Source organism: Carassius auratus, chromosome 19, assembly GCF_003368295.1.
Source record: "Carassius auratus strain Wakin chromosome 19, ASM336829v1, whole genome shotgun sequence".
In the NCBI taxonomy this organism is placed as follows: Eukaryota; Metazoa; Chordata; class Actinopteri; order Cypriniformes; family Cyprinidae; genus Carassius; species Carassius auratus.
In genome coordinates, this window is record NC_039261.1 from 4,975,539 (window position 1) to 4,996,451 (window position 20,913).

The window sequence follows — 20,913 nt, forward strand, 5'->3', positions numbered from 1 at the left end:
TGTTTTGCTGACTTTGGATTGGCTGTCACGTATGTATGGGGCGGGGCATTGGAGAGAGGGCGTGTTGATGAGCGCATGGCGCCGAGTCTAGTAGTGGACGAAAAACGTGTACAAATTATTACAGCAGTTCGTCCAAATGATACCATAATGTTTCGCTTTCCACCATCTATTTGTTTTGAAGTTGTGGGATTAAAGGCATCCGATATTGAAATGTGAGTTTCATGAATATTAGTTCATTTCTATTAAAAAGTTTCTGCGGTTATTAAAAAGTCTACATTCACCTTTCCAAAATAAAAAAAGGGTCTCAAGTCGAGGCAGAGAGAGTATAATTCATAAAGTCTTCTTTTTTTATATATACAAACACTCAAACCTCCTTTAATCAAAATACACCTACTTGAGATGCAAATTTAAAACATGAAGTCTTGTTTTCTAAGAATTTAACAACACTTGAAAAAAAAGTTACTGCTTGATAATAAATATCTGTCAGTGGGGCATTAAAACTGTTCCCTTTGAATTAAGTTGTTTTAAGATCCATTTTTGTTTTTAAAGGGTTCATATGATGCAATTTCAATTCTTAATTTCTCTTTGGAGTGTAACAAGCTCTTGGTGCATAAAGAAGATCTGTAAAGTTTCAAAGACTAAAGTCTCAAACTTATAAAAGTTAAGATGTATCCATGCCCCCCGTAACACCTCGTTTAAACATGTCCCCACATTTCTATGTCACTGTGTGAGAAGATCTGGATAACACAGCCCAAATGTATATAATATGGTGACATGCCAATCAGCTAATCAACTTAAAACACCTGCAAAGGTTTCCTGAGACTTCACAATCGCCTCTCTCAGAAGACTGCTGATCTGACAGTTGTCCAGAAGACAGTCATTGACACCCTTCACAAGGAGGGGAAGCCACAAACATTCATTGACAAATAAGCTGGCTGCTCACAGAGTGCTGTATCCAAGCATGTTAACAGAAAGTTGAGTGGAAGGAAATGTAAGAAAAAGATGCACAACCAACCGAGAGAACCGCAGCCTTATGAGGATTGTCAAGCGAAATTGATTCAAGAATTTGAGTGAGTTTCACAATGAATGTGGGTCAAGGCATCAAGAGCCACCACAAACAGATGTGTCGAGGAATTTGCTGAACCACAGACAACGTCAGAGGTGTCTTACCTGGACTAAGGAGAAGAGGAACTGGACTGTTGCCTAGTGGTCCAAAGTCCTCTTCTCAGATGAGAGCAAGTTTTGTATTTCATTTGGAAACCAAGGTCCTAGAGTCTGGAGGAAGTTGCTTGAAGTCCAGTGTTAAGTTTCCACAGTCTGTGATGATTTGGGGTGCAGTGTCATCTGCTGGTGTTGGTCCATTGTGTTTTTTGAAAACCAAAGTCACTGCAACCATTTACCAAAAACATTTTGGAGCACTTCATGCTTCCATGCTGACCAGCTTTTTGAAGATGCTGATTTCATTTTTCAGCAGGATTTTGCTCCTGCCAAAACACCAAAAGTTGGTTAAATGACCATGGTGTTGGTGTGCTTGAATGACCAGCAAACTCACGAGATCTGAACCCCAGAGAGAATCTGTGGGCTATTGTCAAGAGGAAAATGTGAAACAAGAGACCAAACACTGCAGATGAGCTGAAGGCCACTGTCAAAGAAACCTGGGCTTCCAGACCACCTCAGCAGAGCCACAAACTGATCACCTCCTTGCCACGCAGAACTGAGGCAGTAATTAAAGCAAAAGGAGCCCATATCAAGTACTGAGTACATGCACAATAAATAAACACACTTTCCAGAAGGCCAACAATTCACAAATATGTTTTTTATTGGTCTTATGAAGTATTCTGATTTGTTGAGTGAATTGGTGGGGTTTTGTTAAATGTGAGCCAAAATCATCACAATGAAAAGAACCAAAGACTTTAACTATTTCAGTCTGTGTGCATTGAATTTATTTAATATACGCTTGAGGCATTCATCCAATCACAATGCAATGGATAGCTGGCCAATCAGATCCGATGAGCTTTGTAAATAACTACACGTTTCAGAAGTCGGGGCATAGAGGAGCAACAATAATGTACACAGTATGTGGAAAATAACGTGCTTTTTTAACCTTAAACCAGATTTTAATTACACCAAATACAAATAATGTACTTTTTAGCAACGTCATATGACCCCTTTAATCATGAACTCACTTCATTTTGAAAATGTATCATTAAATAAGACTTCTTATATAATTTTGCTTCTCGAGCAAATCTCTCTTGATCTAAGAATCTTTTCACATTTGCAAATGTAAATAAATAAAAAACCCTGATGAAGAAGAACATTGTTTTTGCAGTGTGATTAGAAGGTACAGTAAAAGTTATTAAAATCTTCTAGTATTTGGAAGCAGCTATTCAAGCCTTAAGCTTTTTCTATTTTTAAATTATTTCATAAATAATGGAGATCTATTGGAAGTATTTATTTACATTTTGAAGCATCGCTAATACATTTGCATTTAGAGAACATATTGTCATAATGTTTTACATTCAATTAAGTCCTTAACTTTGATTGTTTTAAAAAGTCTTACATGTAACTTGAATGAGAAATATGCATAAAAAACAAGCAATTTCAATCAACACAAACATCAATTCAATTTTTTTTATTACTATAACAAAAAAAAAACTCTCAAAGAAGACCGAAGAATCTTACAAAATGGGGTTAATTATAAAAATACACCTTCAGCAGATTACACTTTTTAAGGGCTTTTGTTATGCATAAGTTTTAAGGATGTGCAGATCTCTAACTCCTTCTGGAAATGTGAGTGGATAGGAAGGTTGTTAAAACATCCACATATACATATAAAATAACTTTCCAAAACTCGTATTTTCAATTACAGTTTAGAGAGATGTCTTGAGAATGTCCCTTCTCTTATACGGCCTATGACAGACTAGCAATAAGCAAATTAAGGGTGTAATTGTAAATCATGCCTTTTTGAGTATATATTTTTTTTCTGTAAATGTTATGATCCTTCTGATATGTCTGAAGCTCTGTTACATTAGGAAATATGTCAACATAGGAAAGAAAATGCTTATTTCTTTGCAGTCTTTAACAGTAGAGGGTGCTGTGTGCATATATTAGAAATTGCTCAGATAATTTTTTTATGCTTTCAATTGAAAATATGAACATCAGTTTACACTTCTCTTTGCACTTATACTGGAGTTTGGAGAGATACTTTGCATACATTTTCCCAGTCCCCTGAGTGAAATCTCATTATAATGCAGCTTATAGATGACCTTTCCCTATAATTTAGGTTTTTAGCCTGCTAAGAAGCATAGCGTATTTAAATGAAGTGCATTTGTTTATTGCTGTATTTATTGCTACACGTTTTTTGTCTTTTTAACAGGAGTGTGATAGCAAAAGTGGAAGAATGCAGTCATCCCGTGGTAATGAAGGGCTTGTGTGCCGAATGCGGCCAGGACTTAACTCAGTGAGTCTACATCCACTTTACCTCTGTCTTTACTCTTCAGTCTCCAGTTCAGAATCGATTCTCTCCTCCCACCCAAATAAGTGAAATGACGTCTGTCAGGAGCCATTTTTCACGTGTGTCGGCTCTTAGTTATTTCTGTTGGTAACTGTATGGTGCTGAAGATGCTCTTATGTTTCAGACTACAGAGCAAGAATGGAAAGCAGCAGGCGCACATCTCTACAGCGACTGTTTCCATGGTGCACAGTGTTCCCGAGCTGATGGTCAGCTCAGAGGTGAGGAGGGAGATATGTGTTTCTGTGTATTTCAGTCAGAGTCAAACAACAAATGGGTGATTTGTCATTTCAGATAAAATCTTAAAAGGTTAGTTCACCCAAAAATGAAATTAGCCCATAAATTACTCACCCTGAAGTCATCCTATGACTTTCTTCTTTCAGACGAATCCAGTCAGAGTTATTTTAAAAATGATCTTTGATCTTTCAGCTGTTTGATGTCACTCAGTGTGTACTGCACTGCATCGGTCCATTAGAAGTTTAATAAAAAGCTCGTACATTAAACAAAGTGTCTCACACGTCTCCAGGGGGTGAACAAAGGCCTCCTGAAGCGAATCGATGCGTTTTGTAAGAAAAATATCCATATTCAAACCGTAATGATCACTTTAATGTAGCTGCTATTCTGTGTGAGCCGCGCAACAGGGATAAGTTTTCTACACGTGTTTACACTTTGATTTGAAAGAAAACAGCACATCCTTGTGTCACGGCTGACACAGAAGAGCGTACGCTGCTTGCGTTCAGCTCTTATTCTCCAAAATGGCACTACAGTGACGTGGAGACGCATTGTTTGAATTTAAGTTGTTCAGATGACGAATGAAGATCTTACAGGTTTGGAACGACATGGTGTAAGTGATTATGACCAGATTTCATTTTGGGGTGGAGTATCCCTTTAAGTGCTTATAATTGGGTCCCTGGTGCATCTACCAACCCAGAAAACATAAAAAAAAACAACCCAGTAATTTTTTTATTGCTAAGCCTTTCTTAGCAAGCTTGTGAAAAGACGAGCCGCTCAGATTTCACTCCCCCTGTGATGTAGAAAGGGGATCTTATTCTAATATTGCTGTTGTCACACAGATCCAATATAATCATACAATTTCTATCCCAGCTGTTTACCTTCACAGACATAAACGACTGTTTTTGTAACTCGTGTGTTTTTCTTGTGTGTATTTGACCATTTAAGCACAATAAGACCTGAAAGAGAGCTTAGTTTATAATACTCACATGTGACGGTTGCTTTATGTGCGCGTGCTTCAGAGGTGTGCACTAAGAAAACCATATAGCAGAAGTTTAAACTAATATGCTGTTTGGATACCTTCCAAAATGAGTATATCAGAGGCCTTTAAAGGTAAAGTGCGTAATTGATGTCTTCGTGATGATTTGTGAGGTCAAATACATTTCAGAGGTGGTGGTGTATAAAAGGGTTAGTGTTTACTCTGCACAAGCAGTGTCTGGTGTGCAAACGCAGTGTGTGTTGTCCCTGTGTCTGTGAGCAGCAAGCGGAGCAGCTCGGCCGAGAGGACCAGCAGAGGCTTCACAGGAACAGGAAGTTAGTGCTGATGGTGGATCTGGACCAAACGCTGATCCACACCACTGAACAGCACTGCCAGCGCATGTCCAACAAGGTACAGCTAAAAACCTTGCACTACACGTTTAACTGTCAACAGTATCAGTTTCTTTAAAAAGACTGAAACCCTAAACCGTAATTACAAACGCGAGAACAATTATACTCAATATTAATGGATATACATTATTGTATCATCTTCTAGAAGACATTAATTAATGCCCAGGGCAGAGAGAAACATCTATAAGAATTAATTTATACCTGCAGTAATTGGATAATTAAATTAAAACACGAAGGTGCAACGATCTGATGTGTTTTTTTAAATATCTATCTGGTTTCTTATGTTTATTTTTGAGTGTTATTGAAGTAGCATAGCTTTCTCATGTTTCTTTTGTTCTCATTGGATATTTTTAAGGCGTTTGTCATTGGTTTGCTGTGTTATGGTGGCTTATCTACACTACCTTCGTTTTGTTTGAGTTTACCAGAAACATAAATAAGATGTGGACAGCCGTACGCTTTTCCTTGACTCCTTTCGTAACCTCATTAGCTTTTTTCTGTGAACTTGTGGGTGACTGGAAGCATTGCAGCCGAGCACTGATTGGTTTTTATTTAAATGACGGCATCGTGCTCTCTTTCTCAGCTATCATCCGTTTTCGATTCATCCTTGTCGTAGGCGTTAACGCTTTCCTTCTGCCAGGCGTGCATTCACTCAGTAGATCAACTCGAGCAAAACACAATCTCAGATCTTTATACCAAACAATTACTAGACCATTAACTGAGCTATCAAAGGCTCAAATGCTTTCCTCAAAGACTGCATTATGTCTGCTATCAGAAATTGTGCAGCTTTTACAGCGTTTTCCAGAGCTGTTCTGCTGAAACTAACGCATCCTCTGTAGAGCTGGACTGTAATGCAGCAGTACAGAACATGTGTGTGCCTTTCAATCTAAAGCAGATGCACTGCTGTTCAGATGTGTAGGTTTTTTAATACCTTCTTTCAGAAAGGATGCATTTAATTAAACAAAAGTGACATATATTCACTTGTTGTTTTTTCAGGGAATCTTCCATTTCCAGCTGGGACGGGGGGAGCCTATGCTTCACACACGACTGCGACCTCACTGCAAAGACTTTCTAGAGAAGATCGCCAAACTGTACGAGCTGCACGTCTTCACCTTTGGCAGCCGTTTGTACGCTCACACCATTGCAGGTACATGGCTGTGACACATTGAATGAGACATGAATGATACCTCAGACGCAGGACAGGTGCGATTCTTCGTCTTCTTCTAAGCGATCAGGATCTTTGAGTCTGACCCGGTGGATGATAAAACCCATCAAACAGTCCCATAACTGAGATTATATTGACCTTTCACAGTGACACCAGGTGGCAGCATTTCTTCATATGTTTGAGCATTTGCTCAGTGTTTTGAGTTTGAAGATGAATAAGTATTTTTTGCTAATAAAAGCCTCTGCTAAATGACTAATAAACAAGAAATCGCTTTAGTTAGGGTGCTTATTATAGCCATCTATAATATACCATATTAGTAACCTTTAAGAGTGCTGCTAATTCTTTCATATAGGTCTGAGTGTTGTTTGTCTGGAAATTAAGTTTGTAGTGTTGGGTCTGGTTTTATTTCAGGTAGGATTTTGCAGGATGGTGTTCTTGCATTAAGTGAGCTTCATATATGGCATCTGGCATATGTGAATCTCTTAATATTTGGCGTCAGTGCTTCCCACAAACCCTAATGTGAGGAGTCTGGTTATGGCCATTCATATGGAGCCAATCAGCAGTAGAAAAGACACCATGTAGAAAGTAGCTCAGCTTTTCCGAATTAAAGTCTTGATTTGTTGTAGCGCAGGCAGGAGATTGAAAGTCTGAAAGCATTGGTTTTGTTTTATTTCTCCTGTTTTCCTTTTATTACGGCTGTAAGTAGCCTCAATGCAGTCTGAGTGAAACTTCAGCATTTATAGCTCTGCTTCCAGCCGTAATTCAGACTTCATCTTTAAAAGAAATTACAGTTTCCTCTCTTTCTTTCCTTTACTCATACCAATTTATTTCTCTCTTTTAAAAAGGTTTTTTAGACCCTGAAAAGAAGCTGTTCTCTCATCGGATCATGTCGAGAGATGAATGCATTGACCCCTTCTCTAAGACGGGCAACCTCAGGTGAGGCGTTTCACTCATTTCTGTCTACTTCTGGAGGAGTTTAGCCGTAAGCATCTTTCCTGATGCAGTTTTAATAATTAACTTGCATTTATGACATGTAGTTATTACTAACTTCAAGATCAGCTTGTTCCAACAAAATGTTCGGAGGTCCTTATTTTGAACGATAGTAACACTTCTATTCAGCAGGGATGCTTTGATCAAAAGGGACAGTAAAATCAATCTTTTTGTTTTATTATTTGGAAACACGAAACATATTAAGCAGCAGTGCTTTCAAAGTTGATAACCGTAAGAGCTCTTATTATTAATTGTGCACCAATCATGAATGATTTCTGAAGGGTCATGTGACACTGAAGACTGGAGTAAGGATGCTGAAAATACAGCGTTATATCACAAGAATAAATTACATTTTAAAACATATTCAAATAGGTCTTATTTGAAAAAATATTGAAAAAATATTTAGATTTTTTTTTTACCCAAAATAAATGTATTTAATCAAATAAATGCAGCCTTGCTGAGAATAAAATGTCTTTCAAAAACATGAAAAAAAATGCGCTGACCCTGAACGTCTGAACGGTGTTGTGTGGTTTGCACACTGTCTGACATTTTCATTACAATAATTTCCTTGTTTAGAGTACAATTAAAGAATTGTTCTTTCTTTCTCCTATTTTTGTACCTATTCTTTAGTTGAGTTAATTTTTAAAGGTTAAAAGATTTAAAAGTGTTTTTCTTGTTAAGTGCACAGCTTATTTAACCTTGTGTGACAATGCAGAGTGTTTTTCTTGACTCCAGCAGTGTGAACAGAGACAGAAGAAGAGACGTGTGTATTTCTGGAGGGCTTCAGAGAACAGCTCTGATTCAACTTAAAACTAAACGTGTTTTCAAGTGCAGTTTCACAGACCGCTGCTTCTTACCCACATCTGTATTCATTCGGCTCTGCGTGACAGATCAAGAATACGGTGAACACTGAATACATTTAACACTTCAGTGTATTAGTTTATGCAGCACGATCTGATTTCAGTTCATAATTCAGAAGAACTATACATACGTTTTTAAAATGAAGTTTAAGATGACTCTGATCTCTTAAGATTGCATATATCTCAGAGATCTCTAGCATGATTTCTAATTTAGATAGTTCCAGTGAGATATGACCCTTTGCATCACAACTTTAATCAAATGTCTAAGTTGTAAATAGTTGTACAAATCTTTTGATTTAAGGGTGCCCTTTAACAAGAACTTGCTTAAAAGAGAACTATACAAACTTTAAGAGGTGGTTTATTTTCCATTCTTTCTGAAACTACACCTCATTTCTGTGAATCTCATGTTATTTCCTTTGAGGTGAAGCAATCAGTGAATCTTTGAACCCGAATCCTCAACATTTTAATCATTGAAATGACATTGAAATGTTTTTGTTAGCTATTTCACCTTATGTAAGTTTACAATATGTTACATTACTATCTTGCTGTTAATTATCAAGTTTAACAGCGTGTTAAATTTCAACAACTCGAAATATTTATAGGATTTAAGCATTAGTTATTCTGCATCAGTAGCATAAACCATCTTCGAGCCAGAGTTGTTTGCTTTTTCTTGTTTTATTCAATAACTACACTTCTCTTTGCTCGTGTCAGACTGTTCATGTGTGTGGGTTTCGTATGAGGCTCTCGTACTGACCTTGAAGCAAGAACAGTCTCACAGAGCAGCCACTATCATACAAAGACAGTCACGATCGGACGCACCGATTACTTTCTTTAGGTCGAGAAACCTACAGAAGCCAAGCCTCTGCAGCCCAGTGCTTCTATTAGTGTGAATGACTTTGTTTGCCATTTCAAAGCTCGAGCTGTTATAAAGATGTTCTCGGGGGCTCTTTAGATGAATCTGTACTGATTACGCTGTATACTCAGAGACCCCAGATGCGTTTGGACCCTCGAGATGTACCTCAAAATATCAGAATATATACAGCGCAAACACACTTTTTTCATTTCATTGCGACATTTTGTGGTTGTGAGATGTTAATTAACATTAGTTAATTAGATTTTCTGCACCTGTGGTTCATTTCTTTTGGACATCTTGAGGAGAACTGATTTCATACATCCACTAAAATTCACCTTGAGACCAGCTAATTGTCTAAACCGTTTTTTTTTGGCCGCAGTGTTTTTGGTATTGAACCAATGTTAATGTTATGAAATGCTCATTGACATTTTGGTTTTGGCAGACTGGGACTGTCTGGGAGCTGTTCATTTAGTCATAACCAAGCAACAGCTGCTAAATATGAGCGTCTAAAAATGTCAGTATGAAAACTGCTGCTCTTCTTTTTTTTTTAAGAAATTTGTTCCCCTGTGGAGACTCCATGGTGTGCATCATAGACGACCGAGAGGACGTGTGGAAGTTCGCCCCCAACCTCATCACAGTGAAGAAGTACATCTACTTCCAGGGCACCGGTGACATCAACGCCCCCCCGGGCTCACGAGAGGCCCAGATGGCCAGGAAAGGTAATGTTTATTTTCCCAGAGACTCTAATTAAGGATAATGCTCGGCAAACTGGAAATTAGCCCGTGTCTACTGTCCTCGAAGGCAGAATCATGAGCTAAAGTCAATTGTGAAAAGAACAAATCCATTTTTTTCTGTAGGAATCTACACGAATTGGTGTAAAAGATTTCTGACCAACAGGAATATGACTTCTGTGTAAGCTCATACATCGCTATGTAATGGACAGCATTTTTTTAATGGACAGTACCATTCTTTTTGGTGAAGTTTTGCCCAAATTTTACTGTGCCTACATCTTAAAGGAATAGTTCACCCAAACATGATTTAAAAATTACTCACCCTTGGGACATCCAACATGTAGATGAGATTGTTTCTTTATGGGAACAGATTTGGAGAAATATCGCATTATATCACATCCTCTGCAATGAATGGGTGCCGTCAGAAAACATCACAGCAATCCGCATCACTCCAGTCCATCATTTAACATCTTGTGAAGTGAAAAGCTGCATGTTTGTAAGAAACTTCCATCAAGAAGTATCTAACTTCAAGTATTTGATTCCCAATAAAATACGAGTCCTCTATCCATAATATTGCTTTTTCCAGTGGATAAGTAGTCTTGTCTGAATCAGGAGAGAAATATGTACAGATCAAGAACGGTTTATGAATGAAAACAATTAGGGAACCTTAATTGTTTAATTGAGAGAACCTCGGGGTGGGTGTTTTCACTGGAGGAAACTTTAATATTGATTATGGATTTTGTCCAGAAGCAATGGTTAAAACGCCTTTTATTCTGACGGCACCCATTCACTGCAGAGGATCCAATGGTGAGCAAGTGATGATGTAATGCTACATTTCTCCAAATCTATTCTGATAAGGAACTGATCTACATCTCGGTTGACCTTAGGGTGAGCACATTTAACACATTTTAAGTTTTGGGTGAACTGTTACTTTAAAAGATTTGGTTAAGTCAGTGGTTCCCAACCTTTTTCAACTCGCGGCCCACACAACCAAACACATATGTTTGCGCGGCCCACTTCAAAAAAATTAACTGACCCCGCTATTGTTGGGTTAATAACTTAGTACTCAGAAGCTAGATTTTAAACTATATTTATTGAATAAACTAGGGCTGTGCGATATGGACAAAAAAAAAAAAAAAAAAAATCGCGATTTTTTTTGATCAATTTTGCAATTGTGCTTTTACAGTCATAAATGCATTCAGGATTAATTTGAAACATATTTCCAAAAGAAAACCAATCAGAGCTTTATCAAAAAGTTGTAACATCTCTAGAACAGACATGAGTCAAAATTATCACTATAGTGAAGATGTAAAAAAAAAAAAAATCCTGTATACAGGGACTTTTTTTTCTTTTTTGCCATGCATTGTTCATAGAGCTCATTAATTGTAGCGGTGCCTCAGGTGTTTGCAGTGTGTATACAGTATGTGTATGCGGTCAGCAGTGAGAGCGCATAAATATAACGCGAAAGCACATTAAAATAATGCACGAGTGCGAATCTCTCTGTTCGCAGCAGATTTCCTTTGCTCTGTCACAAAACCGGTCCTGCTTGCTCAGATACACGCTGCTTTGCGAGGAGAGTGTGTGCACACTTAAAACGTGTCTCCTCTCACTTAAACTGCATCCTGTTCACTAACAAATTCACTCTATGCTCATGTGTTAGACATGAATTATTTTCGCACGTTTTTATTTCTAGCCTTTTACCGCAGTGAGAACGCTCAGATCCGTCAACATTGGCTCAGAAAAAAGGTGCATCACAGATAGTGTGTGAACCTGGAGTTAGGCATATGCGCACGCTCAAATCGTGATTTTAGGACGTTTTCTTTTAATCGCACAGCCCTAGAATGGACTGGAAATGAACAGAAAATAATTGGCAGCCCAACTGCAATACCACCGCGGCCGCCGCGGACCACAGGTTGAAAACCACTGGGTTAAGTGAATGAAAAATTTCATGACAAGAGGCGGCTATTGGAACAGCTGTTCGTCTTCTGGTTAGTCTTCCATTGTGAATTCTTTTGAGTATTTCATGGTTAATTTTTTATTACAGATGAATATTGCTCACAAGGATTACTGAGGAAGTGAATTAGATTTGCCTCAGATTTCAAACCTTTTTTTGGGTGGAAAAGTAGTTTGCTCTCCAGCAGGGAGGGTTTAATAAGAAGCGATGGTGGTGTTTTAATAAAGACTCATGTGCGTGACCTCTCTCTGTGAGCTCTGCAATAATCTGCTTACCAGAGGAGAGGAGCAGCTCCAGGAAACACTCTGCCAGCGGAGGTCAACCTGTCCACCAGCAGCGGGATCTATTAAACTGATTTGCTCCTGCACAAACTAAAGAGAGTTCACAGCCTATGCACAGGCTCTGTCTGTCAAGAGCTGTTTGAAGTGAGTCCCTGCGGGCTGGACACATGGGAAACAAAGTTACAAGAACATTAGAAATGTCTGTTTGTGAACTGTTCACTGGGTGAAGAGGGGTTCAAGTGGAGCTCCTCTTTTGAAGCTTAAAACATGTTTGTGGTTGACCTTCTGCCTGTACATCTTGTACAAAACTATATTTAAAAAATCTATTAGTGAACGGTTGTCTGACCAGCCAGTGGTTCTCAACCTTTTGACTTTAAGGCTCATTGTATTTGAAGTGTTTGAAGGTCCCTAGCCCTATTTTTTTTATTACTTTAATATATTGGCACTCTTAGTCTCCTAGTTAAAATAAAATAACTACATTTCATTATTCCAGACATTCTAAGAGTTTAATGTATTTCGGTGAACATTTTAATAACTCCCAGTTTTTAAGCTCTTGCAATAATTAGTGACACTGGACAAATTTCTTTTAAATGTTTTTCCTTTGTAATGTGCTTGTGTTGAGTGTCTGTGTTCACATGCAATATCATATGGTGCATTTGGCTGTATGTTTAAAAAGCCTAAGTATACTTTGAGCTTACTGGTAATTTATTAATTTATTAATCTAACACACGTCTTGTAGTTTTGGCAAAGAGGCAGTGCTCAGTGGCTCGATTACATCATTAGCCGTGTTTCCACTATCGAGCTAAGACCGGGCGTGCTACTGCGTGCCAGGGCCAGTCGCGTTTCCACTGTCACTTCCGGGGCTTGATCGTGCCTCGCCAGGGCTTCCTCGGGGCCAATGGCCAGGGTTTTTTGGCCGTTGTTTTTTTGGTAAAAGACTATGCACGCTAAGCATTAACGTTACCATAGTAAACATGGTAAAATATGACCGCTTGGATAAATCAGACGTCAGCTTCTTATTCTCTATCACAATTGTGTATTTATTAAGTAACATTTTCTGTCGTCTCGTTTCAAGAGTTTAGCTCCACGTTGCATATCATCAAAATATAATAATGATTTTTGTTCGGGAGCTTTTATAAAAATAGAGAGTCTGCGCTGAGGATCATTTCAGAAAGATAACAGCTTTAACACCAGCATTAAACACTTTTTTAAATAAGTCGAGCTCAAAACTCTCTTTCAGTCAGCAGCGAGTGTTTGAAATAACTTGATCCGATGTGGATTATAGAATCACCATACAAGGCAGAAATATTTATGCTCGCTAAACACGTTACTATAGTAAACATGGTAAAATATGACCGCTTGAAGAAATCAGACGTCAGCTTATTCTCGATTCTCGATCGATCATTCATTCTAAATATGACGGCTACTGTGGCTAATAAACAGAAACAGTCTCGACTGAATAAGCAGGCTATTTTCATGAGCGGTAAAAATAAATAAATAAAATTGAAATAAGTGTATTTATGTGTGATTAATTTTGAGTCCTGATAAATTAAATCAATATGATCAATGCATCACTTAAAACATCGATGCTTTTGAATTTTAATATATAACAAAGCATGCAAACAAACGGCCACTTTTATCATGTTCGTATCATTTCTTAGTTTTCTGATAACTTCTCTTTGTTAGTGAAATGATGATGTTGCATGACGTTGTTCTGAGAGGCGTGTAAAGGGCGTGTTTTAGTGACGTGCAGCGGTGCTTCAAGCTCCACTGTGGAAACCCTGCGCTATTCTAGCCTCGGTGCTACTGGCGCCCGGCCCGCTTTAAGCCCTGGCTCGCACTGGCCCGACAGTGGAAATCCGGCTATTGAGTCACGATTTTAGCCGCCCCCTCAAAAAAACATAAAACTAATATTGAAAATAGTGAAAAGCTGTTTAATGGTATAACTTCACAATTAAGCACTACATTGTTCACAGTCTTTGTAAGATGTTTCAGCAATGCTTTTCTAACATTTCTAATGGGTTTAGAAGCAGTTCGCAGAACTGACTTTACACAGATTTTGAAGTATTAATAATAAAAAATGTTGTGGTATCTCAATGATACTGCAATACAGTGGCATGCAACAGTTTGGGAAGCCCTTGCAGAATCTGGGAAGAAGTCTTTAAAAATCTCTCTAAAAAAATCTTTTTTTTGTGATGGTTGTTAATGAGTCCCTTGTTTGTTCTGAATGGTTAAACTGAGAACTATTCTTCAGAAAAAACATCCATGTCCTGCAAATTCCTCAGTTTTCCTGCATCTTTTGCATATTTGAACCCTTTCCAGCAGTGACTGTTTGATTTTGAGATCCATCTTTTACCACTGAGGACTACTGAGGGATTCAATCATAACTTTTAAAAAAATTCATTCACTGATGCTCCAGATGAAAACATGATGCATTAAGTCTTAAGCATTAAGCATCCACACATAAGCATTAAAGGAGACATATTATGTCCCTTTATACAGTATGTAATGTACGTCTCTAGGGTCCCCAGAATGTGTCTTTGAAGTTTTAGCTCAAAATACTCCACAGATCATTTATTATATCATTTTGAAAAAAAATATTCTGAGTGGAAGCAGAAACATGCTGTTTTTCATGCCTGTCTCTTTAAATGCAAATGAGCTGCTGCTCCCCGCCCCCTTTTCTAGATTATAGCTTTGCCGTTACAGCTGTACCTGCTAAAAAAAAACAAAAAAAAAACATCTGTTTTGGTTCTGATCATAATGTTTATTGGGCTGAAATAATGTGTTTTAAACCATATTAATGTATAATAGAGCCCGACCAATATATCGTTTTGCCGCTATGAGCCTATTGTGGATATATCGTATCGGCAAATATGTGCTGATATGTGACAATACAGAACATAAAACACCGATTAAATGCTTCTGAACGGTGTAATTACTTAGTTTGTCCAGCAGAGCGTGCTCCATTGATTGCTACTGGCGACCCAGGTTAATGTAGTGTAGAGATGCATGAACGAGCTCAAAATTAGTCCACTGCTTCATATAAATTATCCACCCTGTTATTTTTAACAGCAGATTCAGTAACGTTAGTAAGCTGATATGCACATCACAGGATGAATTAGCGGTGCATACAGCTGATCAAGGCCACTCGGTCAATGCTTGTGTTTATAATGGAGAAACAAAATACAATAGAACCCATTATAATCAGTGATGAACAGGTCAGTACACTTAAATCAAATTGCGGTGTAGACTAGTTTCTTTGAATATTAAACTGCAAAAGACTATTTAAATAAGAATCCTCCTGTTCTGCATGTTCATTTGATTACCAGAAAATACACAACACAACAATGAAAAAATATCATTATTATTATTATTATTATTATTTATTAATTTTAGATGTTTACATTTTGGAAAAGCTGTGCTTCCTGCATAAACCTGCACCTGTTTGTTTGGCAGTAGCTAGCTTGCTAGTCCTACACAGTTACCTTGTTTATTTTCTTTATTCAAGTTTTATATATATTTTGTTCTATTTGTGTTTTTAAGTTATTTATAATAAGTGAAGTTTACTGTTAAGTGCACTGATGTCAGACTCATTTTGAATAATGAAGTTTATTGTTAAATACCCTGCTTCCATTACACAAGCCTATTTATCACATAGTGATACACAAGTGTTTGATCACCACATTTAAATTATCATTGCAAAAAAATGTGTTTATGTATTTAGTGTATTCTATATACAATACAAGTCAAAAGTTTGTACATACAAATGGGAAGTGTGTGTTAAACTTTTGACTATACCTTACTGTTATAAAGCCTACACATAAAGAATATCAGCCGATATATCGGTACCAGTCTTTTTTTACTCCTTAATATCGGTATTGGCATTGGCCCAAAAAAACTCATATCGGTCGGGCTCTATTTCTGATATACAGTTTTCTGGGCACACACAGTTATGTCTATGAAGGTAAACAGCTGGGAAATAAACTGCATGTAATATACAGTAAATAAATCAATACATCCACTGCTCTCTTGTTTCCTCCGAAGGCCCGTTCACACCAAGCACAATAACTATAAAGATAAATAGACAGATATTGTCCGCTGGTGTGGACGCTAATCTCTTAAGCTCAAGCGCGTTTGCCAGTTTAAATTCTCGGGCTCGTTATAGCAGGATTGATGTTCTGTGCTTGTCCAAAGGCAGAACAGTTAACATGTTTTTCTCAAACTTTCACCATGACATTAAAGTTAGTACACCTTTGTCGCTTGCGAAATCAAAATGACTGCACTGTGGGTGGAAATTTACAGATTAATGGGGGGTAAAGGGCATTTTGCAGAAGAAGGCTCATCAAAGCAAAGTAACTGGATTAATCTGTTTCATATTACCCTGGTTGGTAGATGCACCAGGGACCTGATTATAGCACTTAAAACCTATATACTGTATATTCTGTATTGTAAATATTTTGTATTTTTGTTAACTCTGTATTACAACCATTTGTACAATTCATTGTACATACAGTAGAAGTGCTTCAAGTAAGACATTTAGAATTACTTCAGAAAAGAGTTGCTTCATTAAGACACAAATTGTTACTCGAGTTGTTCTTTAAACACAATTTCTGATATCCTGTTGTAGGTAACCAGGCTGGTCGGCCTGCAGAGAACTTGGAACCGTCAGGACAGGAGGAACAGAAAAACAGCCTCAGGAAATCCAGTAAGGACCCCAAAACTGGGAATGAGGACTCGTCCCCCTCTGTCACTGCCACTCAGGGAGCATCAGCTAATGAGAGGACTCAACCCACAGGGGAACGGCCCACTGACAGCACAGAATTAACTGACAAGTGTAATGTGAAAGCAGAGGGGGAGGGCAGCTCAGGTGAAACGGGCATCTCAAACACTGCTGCCAACGACCTGGATTTTGACCTTTCCAGCGACAGCGAAAGCGAGGGTAAAACGGGATTATCTGACAGCGATGGCGAAGCCAAACAAAGCCAAACAAAAACAGAGGAGTGTAAAAGCAAAGCAGATGATGGGGAAGGGGACAAACAGAGGACAGAGGGGGATGATGTCCCAGAAACAGATCCCGAGGATCTCAGTGATTTGGGCAATGGCTGTTCTGACAAGAAGGAAGTTGAAACTGAGTCTCAAAACAGCGAGCAGTCAGGCGTCACCATGGGTGAGGAGTCTTTAGATCACAGTATGGAGGATGAGGACGATGAGGAAGAGGAAGACATTGACCAGGACGACCACTTGATTTACTTGGAGGAGGTTTTGGTTCGCATCCACAGAGAGTATTACTCGCGCTACGAGGCTTTCCTCAGGAAAGAGAGTTCAGAGAGTCCGGACATACGGAAGATCATTCCCGAACTGAAGGGCTCCGCGCTGGCAGGCACCACCATCATCTTCAGCGGCTTGTATCCCACCAACTACCCAATAGAGCGCACGAGGGAGTGGTACCACGCCAAGGCACTGGGTGCCAAGCTTAGCAAGACCCTTGTGCTCAATGCCAAAGACCCAAACCGCACCACTCACCTTATTGCTGCACGCGCAGGTGAGTCTCGCATGCTTCAGACACCAGTTACGAAGGGATGTTTGCAAAAGTGACTAGTCATTGTTTATTTTTTAATAACTAGTTGGTTGTAAAGAGTTAGTTCACACCCCCCCCCCCCCCCAAAAAAAATCTGTCATTAATTACTCACCCTCAGTTCGTTCTAAGCCTGTAAAGCTTTTGTTCATCTTCAAAACACAAATTAAGATATTTTTGATGAAATCTGGGAGCTCTCTAAACAGAAAGGATACTATCACGATCATTGCACAGAAATGTAGCAAGAACATCAGTAAAATAGTCTATGTGACATCAGTAGTTTTACGAGAATACTTATTGTTTTCTTTGCGCACAAAAATAAAAAAATTTATTCAGCAATTCTTCTCCCAAAGTTACTGTCTTCCGCCATTTTGGAGAGTATCCCAGAATGTAATCAGCACAGTTTACGTTCAGTAGAAGGAGCGCTCATGCTGAATGTAAACAGTGCTGATTACGTTACTTTGTGTTCCAAAGATAAACGGATAGTCTTACGGGTTTAGAACGATATGTAGGCGAGTAATTAATAGGGGTGTGACGGTTAGTATATAACCGTGAGACCGGCGGTTATAGTTGAACACCGTCATTAGAACTCTATAACCGCCAAAACCGTGTAATTAAAATATTTTTTACAAACATTTTTTATCAAAAATTATTTTCATTTTTTAGATAGGATCATAAGATGCGCAATATATCGGGAGACATGGTTTTTACCACTTAATGAAGTTTTGTAAATCGTCAGACATGATATTTACCACTTCATTAAATTTTGCTTTGTAGAAAACCTTTCTTAAAAACGAATTTCGTTTTGAACAAATTTTATCTTAATTTTAATAAATGTTTCATCAACCAATTGCGTGTATTTTAATAAATAAAAAGCAAATATAGCAGACAATGATAACCGTGACATGGAAGCACCAGCGCGCCGCGTTCACTTGCACTGCACTGTGAACTAGAGAGCATCTCATCATAATGAAACTCAGCGTAGGCCTATGCCACATACATTAGCATTAAATATCTTTGCTGCATCCTTTCTAGAACAGACAATGGCTTTTTTTTTTTTTTTTTTTGTGGCTTGCATCAGCAAAGCATTGCATCGTCCATAGACCGCAAAACAGTCAGCGGATGGCGGGCGAGTGCGGCTTTGAAATTTGCTCAAAAAACTTTGGTGCGGATGATGAGTTTTGTGACAGATCTCCTTAATAAACGGAGGTCTGAAATCTCTGCCCCTTTACCGATCAGAGCGCGCGCTGACACGGAGTTAACCCGCTATCTCCAAGTACAACCAATTGACTCTACGGCAGATCCACTAGCATGGTGGCGAGACAATTATGAAACACGCTATCCGCTTTGATGTGATTTAATTAAAGAAACATGCCTTGCGTGTTTTAGAGTGAAGCGCAGTGCTTTGTTCATTTGCACATGAGCAGCTGATTAGCCATGTTTTCAGGTTCTCAGAGCAGCTCGTTGTGCTCCATGCCAACTTCATCTCTGAGTTTTGGGTCGCTTTAAAGCACATTTTGTAAGAAACGTGAGAAGTGCTTTCAAGCTCAAACAAAAGAAAAGTTTTTCATCAAAATAAAAGCTCTATAGTTTAACTTAAATTCTAGGCTGTGAAAAACACTCCAAAAATGTTAGCATACATGATTTAGCCCATTATAATAAAATGAGAAGTAGTAAGAAACATTTAAACAAAGACACTTGTTTGTTTGCACACTAATAATAACGGACTCATTCGTGACTTGACACTGGTTGACCTACAATATATATCCAGAGGCTGAACAAACAGTCCAGAAAGATAACAGCTTTGGTTGAATGTGACACAAAATGCCTCCCTTTTGCACTCTTGCGGTGCATCAACCAATCGCTGAAGATGAAGAAACTGCCCCGGCCATAAATATTACTAGTGTAATTTTACAGTTGTTCTGTAAAATAAAATGATTTTCTTTTTTCTTATTTTTTACAATCAAATTTTAGCAATATTTATTATTGTAATATTTGTATTTATTATTATTATTATTATTATTATTATTATTAATACATTTTTCCCCTATTTTTTTTGCAGATCTTCAAATAGGAACTGCGCTGTAATTTTACAATTTTACTGTAAAGAAAATCTTATTTTTTAAAAACATTTCCGTTAAATTATTACTTTTATGTAGTAATAATAATAATAGTATATATTCATAATTTCTAGCCATATATATAATTATAACTTTTTTTGGCTAAATTGTGCAACCCTTTATACTGGAGCAGCATTTTATTTTTTATAGCAATTACAATTTGTATCAGAAAAAGCACAATTCCCCTAAATCTTCAGCTGTAACGTCCTGTATAATTAAGCTGATTTGGGGTCAAATCCACTACACATTAATCAGACATATTTCTTACTGATATAAGGAGGTTTAATTGCTGTTATTATATAAAGGTTATTCAAAAATATTTTATATCAAATTACCACAATCCTCAAAAAAGTTTCTTGTCCAATTTATCTGCTGGTGTGTTCAATGCAATCCAATGCCAGTCATATCTGGTTTAAACAGTTATATTTAAATGGGACTAATTGATGCTCTGGTTGAGATTTATTATGATCCGCTTGTTAATGTGATGAGCAGATCTCATAAAGGTGTTGATTAGTAATTTGTTAAAACATATATGACTCTGCTGATTGGTGCATTATGTATCATGAGTAGAGGAGATGAACTCTCAACTCTCTGCTAATCCGAGAGGTCAACACGAATGATGGCCATCGTAAAATGATTAGCGCTTCAAACCATGTGGAAACACATCACATATTTGTTTTGTGTCCCTTCAGGGCTGGTTTATTTCTCTCTAATTGCTCGTTATCTATAAGAGAGCGATGTTGTCAGTTCTCACCTGTTTGTAGCAGCACGTTTCCTGTACTGTCCAGGTGTGACATAGCACCTGTCAAAAAGGTCTCTGGTGCTCTGATGTCCTCTCTTGTGCAGCTCGACTGACTGTAGAGCAGTGCTGTATAAAGAACGTGAAGTCACACTCAAGTAAAGTACAGATATCTCACCAGAAAATGACTTTGGTAGAAGTTAAAGTCACCGTTTGGAATATTACTTGAGTAAAAGTCTTAAAGTATGTCATATGTATTGTACTTAAGTACAAAAAGTATTTTTTAAATCTTAAATGTATTTAAGTAAAAGTACAAGTAAATGCAAAATGGAAAAGAATCATATATATAAATTAAAACCGACTGTAGGTGACAGCAAGTGAATGTTAACGAGTGAGTCATTGAGATTCATTAAAACAGTTGTTTCATTCAGAAACAAAGCATTTGGCTGCTAATGAGTGAATCACTGAATCATTTATTCAACTGATTTGTTCAAAGAGCTGATTCATTCAATAATAA

At 37.8% G+C, this 20,913-nt stretch overlaps 1 protein-coding gene across 2 annotated transcripts in view; it reads left to right on the forward strand.

Moving 5' to 3' along the window:
- The window catches only part of LOC113119196 (CTD (carboxy-terminal domain, RNA polymerase II, polypeptide A) phosphatase, subunit 1), a 95,451-nt gene that overhangs the window by 860 nt on the left and 73,678 nt on the right, over positions 1-20,913 (forward strand). For both annotated transcript variants that reach the window (XM_026288476.1, XM_026288475.1), the window contains exons 2-8: positions 3,377-3,460; positions 3,639-3,732; positions 5,004-5,132; positions 6,125-6,275; positions 7,139-7,229; positions 9,549-9,715; positions 16,590-17,504. In XM_026288476.1, coding sequence (XP_026144261.1) covers positions 3,377-3,460; positions 3,639-3,732; positions 5,004-5,132; positions 6,125-6,275; positions 7,139-7,229; positions 9,549-9,715; positions 16,590-17,504 — 1,631 coding nt within the window. The remainder of the gene's footprint in view (positions 1-3,376; positions 3,461-3,638; positions 3,733-5,003; positions 5,133-6,124; positions 6,276-7,138; positions 7,230-9,548; positions 9,716-16,589; positions 17,505-20,913) is intronic.